We start from the raw sequence: 6000 nt of genomic DNA, 5'->3' as shown, positions 1-6000 counted from the left end.
GTGGGAAAAAATCAAAGGACTTGGGCCCAGGTTGGGCTCGGGTTGGATGTGTTCGGGTTGGGTTTCAATTTCACACCTGAGCAGGCCTTTAATTGGAAAAATAGTCAGATCTCTCCACTCATTGAGGTGTGTTGACACAAGAGTTTACATCAACATCAGCTGCACTGGAATTCCAGACTGTGGATTCTTCCTGGGTGAGATCACACCTACCATGTGATTTCTCATTGGTGACCATTTCCAAACGCTTCTTTTCATTGGTTACCAAGCCATGTGACTTGGTTACTCTATAATGTTGAAATAAATCAGTGACTGAGAACCATGAGGCAGTGCTAATGGCAGAGCCAGTTTAATGTTTTGCAACAGTTACAAGCCCTCAGATATGTACTTGACTCATGACTGAAAATCTGGCCCCAATGTGTAAGCTCATGTTGTCACTCCTACCACTTGCTTTTTCTTTTTGTCCTTTTAGTCTGTTTACAATGACATTTCTTAACCCATTCTAAAAAAAAACACAATCAAAATGGCTCCAATTGTGCGACAGAAATTCCGCCAGAGTCCTTCAAGAAGGGTTAACCAGACATTGCCTTTAAGTGTCTGTAATACCGACCTCCTTTAAGAAGAGACCGTCATGACTCCCGTTTGGCAGTGAGGCTTTGACGTCAGCGCGTCTATTTCCACTGAAACTCAACTGGAAGCGAAGTGCCGTGAAACTGACCAAGTGTGATTTTTACTACTGGGTTCTCTAGAAAAGGGGATTTTGCTTTATATAGAGAAGAAATAATTGTTACTGACAAGAGGTCCAGCGGCTTGGGAGCTTTGTGGGATTGTAATCGGCCACTTTTCTCCTCTCTGCTGCCAAGTCTGTAACTTTGTTGAAGGAGCCGGCTGGCTTGGTTTACAAAGTATCGAAGCTCCGCGGCGGACCGCGGCTTTTGTAACAATGTTGTCGAACGTTGCGACAGGCAGGGATCCACAGCAAGGCAACCAGATCCAGGAGCCCCCGCCGGCACCCCTCTACCCTCCTCCCCCGGCTCAGTTCCAGCTCCAGAGAACCGGCGCCCAGACCAAGAAAAACGCCATCACCGACGACTACAAGGTTACGGCGCAGGTTCTGGGACTGGGCATCAATGGCAAAGTTTTGGAATGTTACAACAAGAAAACGGGGGAGAAATTTGCTCTGAAGGTAAGTTGCGGCGTCCAACTTGACAGCAAGCAGACCAACAGTATCCGATCGATCGCCGCCAGCTTCGTTTTCGATGTGTGTGTGTGTGTAGAGTTTAATCTAAAGTAACTCCCTTATGATTGGGGATGGACAGACTCTCCCGGGTGTAGTTCACAATCTTTCTCTCCGGTTATAACATGCTGGTTCCCATCTGCCCGTCACTGCTGCTTTCTAATTCGCCTTGTGCTGAAGCCAGTGTGGTAGCTTGTTCAATGTGCTCATCTTGAAGTAGCTGAGAGAACGAAAAGGAGAAATGGTCATCTCTGTTCCAGTTGGGCCTAACAGGCTCACCAAAATTGTGAAGAAGACACACGTTTCTTGTAGTGGGAATGCAGACGTTGAAGCAGACGCTCAGAAATTGCACAGCAGGTGTATTTCCTTCCATATCCCTGGTGATTTCGCCTTTATTTGTTTGTATTGGTTTGTCACGCTAAAACCTCTCATGGAAATAAGCCCCCCCCCCCCCCCCCAATGGTATGCGGACAATACGGATCCGCTCGGTCAGAGCAGGATGTATAGAGCATTGGCTAGGTTTTAGCAAGTGAATTTGTCCATCTGCCTTTCCTTTGCTCTCCTGCACATTTAAATGGCTGGGGAGCTGATCAAGGACCCTTTGCTGTTTAACTATAATGCAGACCGACAGATCAGCTTTCTTTCGAGGCTGCCCCAGTTTCGCCGCGAGTGTAATAAGTTTGTCATTTCAGGAACACGTTATGTTTGGTGTTACAAATGTGCAGAAGTGTAGGGGATGACGGGGAATGACCACCTTGTTTATAGTCGTGCGGTCATCTCACTTGGCGGAAAGGTGCACCTTTCTTTTTGCAGGTGTCCGTGTTGCCATCCCGAGTATACTACCCGTCGGATGTTGGTGCTTTTAAAATAATTTTCACTTTGTGGGGGAGTGAGGAAGAGAACATCCACTTATTAGTTATCAAGTCCCATGTTTGTTTTCCATTATTTTGAAGAAGATTTTCTTTTAAATTCCAATGTCTGGGACCATCTATTTGTTACATATAATAAAGTTGACCCATTTTCACAGATTTGACCAATTGCTAATGCTAGCTTTATGCAGTAAAACAGCTTATCATTGGCCAATTCCGATGGAAAAGTGCTGTCACATCTGTGTATTGTTTTGACTGTTCATGAGGAGAACTTAGTTCACTTCTAGCCAGGTTTGGTATGCCAGAAATTCTTGCACAATGTCGCCATGTAGATTTGTGATGGTTCTCAGACTAACCTCATATCCCCTGGTCTTTTGGCACTGCAGAACTATGAATGACCTGTGGGATACAACTTGTCTATTTCCCCTGAGAGGCACACTGCTCAAAGGAAACTTGAGCAGTGCCAGCACCTCTGCTGTGATTTTGAGGGAGGCAGCAGTACATTGATTCTATCAAATTTAAGGTTATGCAACTGTTTTTTGTTGTCCAAAGATTATCCTAAGTTAATTGTGTTTAGATGTGGTTGAGCTCAGCAAACATTCAGCCTGTCAGATAAGCTTATATGCATTGTTCATCATATTCTTATGACTCTGTCTCCAAAGTGACGGGGTTGAGATTGCACATGTTCCAAAACTTGCCAATTTACATCTTAAGTGGTTGTCGTGTTTCTGAACAGGTCTGTCGTGAAACCACTCTCTGTGCATCTTCCTGCTATCTTTAAAAATAAATAAACCTTGTTTAAAAAAATTCTAATGGATTTGGCAGAATCCATAGATGGAGTTGAACTGCCCCACTGGGAGAGTATCAGTGGGGCTGTTTATAAAGTTCTCACATTGTGAGGCTAGGAGACCTGAAAATTGTGTTTAGTTCAGCATTGTCTATTGCTATGGTGCTGATTAGAAGTCATTGTATTTTTGACCGACCAAGGTGATAGGATAAGGCCCATGACTTATGACACCACTCAGACTGAAAAGAAAAAGACAGAATTAACAGAAAATGCTGGAAACATTCAGCAAGTCTGGCAGCATCTGTGGAAAGAGAAAGAGAGTTAATGTTTCAAGTCAATGGTCTTTCGATGCCCATTGAACTGCGAGAAGACATTAAAACAGAAGATGATGAGGTAAATCAAGAAGCAGTGATTTGGCAACATTAATCAAATGCCTGAAGATTGTAAGAGGAGGGGAAAACTGAGGGAGATGAGTTTTCCAGTTTGAGGTCCTGGTAATAGCGAGTTAGATCAGGTGACAGTGCAGTGATTCTGGATTTTAATTTACTGTGTATATAGGAAAGTGCAGCATGGTGGCAATTTTAGATCTTGGAAGGAACAAGAGTAGAACGTTTAAATAATTGCAGCTATAGGAAATGACTTAAAATGTAACTTTGTTTGAAACTGGTGCTCAACCTTAATCCTGTAAGCAAATTTCTTACTGTTTTTGATCTGAAAGTGGTAATGAAGTGATGTTAATTATTTTCTTTAGGGCGTAGATTGCTTTCTACGTTGGAAGTATATTTTTGCTAGATTGTATTTATTCCTACAATTTAATGTATTTCTAGCTAAGAAGTAATTCTGTTTGGATTAAACTAATCCTCTTCCTCCATTCTATTATATTTCTATTCGTGAAATAGGACGAGATCAAGGCACAGCATCGATCAGCATATTGATATTTTCTCATAACCACTACAGGTGTAGTGGTACCTATTGAACTTATAGTCTTCATGCACAGGCGATGACACTTGCATTTTCATGAGGCACATTGCACCAGGTTTGATTGAATTGTGCTTCCAGATTAGATTTTTAACTTTTTAAATATGTGCATAGCAAGTGTGGTGTTTTGTTATAAGATAAATAAATATCTGATAGGAGTCAAGGATGTGCCCACACAATGATTAAATAGAGCATCAAGGTTTTTTTTGTTGTTATTTGAGGTTGAGCCCATCATGGGTAATGTATGTCTCCTGTCTAGAGTTGGTGTCCAGTGTGAGTTTGTGTGTAACGTAAAGAGAGATCATTAACATTCTGAACTTGGGAACAGATTAGAAACCATGACTGGGATATTCAGAATATTGTCTCCTTTCAAAGATGCATAACCCTCACTTCATTCCTCTTTTTAAAAAAAAATGCTCATGCTGCCACATGCTGTCAGCCATATTTTCCACAAACTGCCCCCCCCCACCTCCCCCGTACACCTCACCCAACTCCTTTAGGCGCAGTGACTACATAATGCTACATCCTTTTTTAGATGTTTGTTTTGAATTTAGTGAAATGATCACCTAAAGAGGAATTTTGGGCCAGGGTCAGGGAAAGGCGTGTAGTGTGGGAGGGCACAGCGTGGGGGAGAAGTAATAAGAATTTGTGTTGGTGATGATTTGTGAAATAAAATAATTGAAGTCTTATAGCCAGCCTTCTAATGTTGAGTGTCTGGCTGAGTTTCTTCTTTCAGTAATTCCATCTTAACTCCAAGGAATTTAGTACATGGACAGTAGCATTCTCTGTTTCAGAAGGCTAATGCATATCTATAGTATGCTTAAAAACCATGACAGATATTACCATTTTGAAATAGTAGCTGTGTACAGTTTACTTCTCATGTCAATTTGAATTAATTAACTTTGAATTTTCAATTACTTTTAAAAGCATTCAGTTCCCACTTCCTTATGATTGTTTGTGATGTTTAATTTAATCTACTTAGTACAAAATTGACTTTGTATTGTGCAGGCATGCAGTTGCGATTTAAAATGATGTTATGCTTTGAATATTACCTTGGTTGCTGCATAAATATTTTGATTACGTTTGTATGTACTTGTTTTAGGATTTAGGAAAATGGGGAAGGGCCAAAGTGAGTAGTAGTGTTTTTTTTAATACGTTTAACATTTTCCAAAATCTAGCTGATTGGTTCTAAAGCAAAGCAGCTTGAACTTTCTGTTTGCAAATCTTAACTTTATTAATTGTTCCATTCTAAAATCCTTGGTCTTCATTCATTATTTTTGGTGCTACATATGTGAGTGCATTTTCAATTATCTAGATTATCATCAAGAAATTTGCATTTCAGCTGGAGGTTTCACACCTGCAATTTATATCTCTCAAAATTCTAGTAATCATGATTAAAAGCTAATAGTGTCAGGAAAAGTTTCCTGTGTCGTTTCGGTGAAATGACTCACTTCTAATTGCTGAAAACAGAGACATTTTGTCGAAGCTTTTTGTCATGCAATCATCAGGACAATTTGCAAGAATACCAATGTAAGGGAAGCAACAACTTACTGACATTGGTATTCTTGCAAATTGTCCTGATGAGTGCAAGACGAAAAGCTTTGACAAAATGTCTCTGTTTTCAGCAATACTCAAGTTCTGTACTACCAAACAACTAATTGTCTAATTGTTAAATAGGTCAGATTTAAAAAACACATGAAATTTTATTATAGTTAATAGTATAGTGGATGAATAAGTGGTTAGCTGATCACAGGAAGAGGCTCACTGCCTGATCTAAATGGAAGAGAAATTTGTGAAAAGTGAAAGTTAACCAAATTTGTAGAGAAACCGCTGTGATTCAGTGTCTGCATTTCGGTGCCCTAACCCGAATCAAATTGCCTCAGTTTTACTGAAGCAGCAGTTGGCATGATGTGCTAGAAAAGTTCACATATGGTGGGACACATCGGGGTAGCAGGACCATGATGAGTCAGTTGTCTCTTTGTGTGTGTGTGCGTATTTGTTTAGATTTACAAGCTTAAATTTGAAGAAGAAAGACATCTGGCATACTTGAGAATTATATTAGGACTGACAATCATTTTATGATATCATTTCAGAAGCTGGTTTAAAAAAAAAATCAGCTCTTGATACTATGT

The 6000-nt window shown here is 40.4% G+C and overlaps 1 protein-coding gene across 1 annotated transcript in view; it reads left to right on the top strand.

Annotated features, from left to right (window-relative positions):
• Nucleotides 1-641: 641 nt before the first annotated feature.
• LOC137383903 (MAP kinase-activated protein kinase 2) overlaps nucleotides 642-6000 on the top strand; it is a 207291-nt gene continuing 201932 nt past the window's right edge. Inside the window, exon 1 of the mRNA XM_068057283.1 lies at nucleotides 642-1183. Coding sequence (XP_067913384.1) covers nucleotides 941-1183 — 243 coding nt within the window. The 5' untranslated portion in view covers nucleotides 642-940. The remainder of the gene's footprint in view (nucleotides 1184-6000) is intronic.

This window comes from Heterodontus francisci, chromosome 25 (assembly GCF_036365525.1).
Source record: "Heterodontus francisci isolate sHetFra1 chromosome 25, sHetFra1.hap1, whole genome shotgun sequence".
NCBI classification, from domain to species: Eukaryota; Metazoa; Chordata; class Chondrichthyes; order Heterodontiformes; family Heterodontidae; genus Heterodontus; species Heterodontus francisci.
Note: the sequence above shows the minus strand (reverse complement) of the source record. Positions and strands in the feature narration are given on the sequence as shown.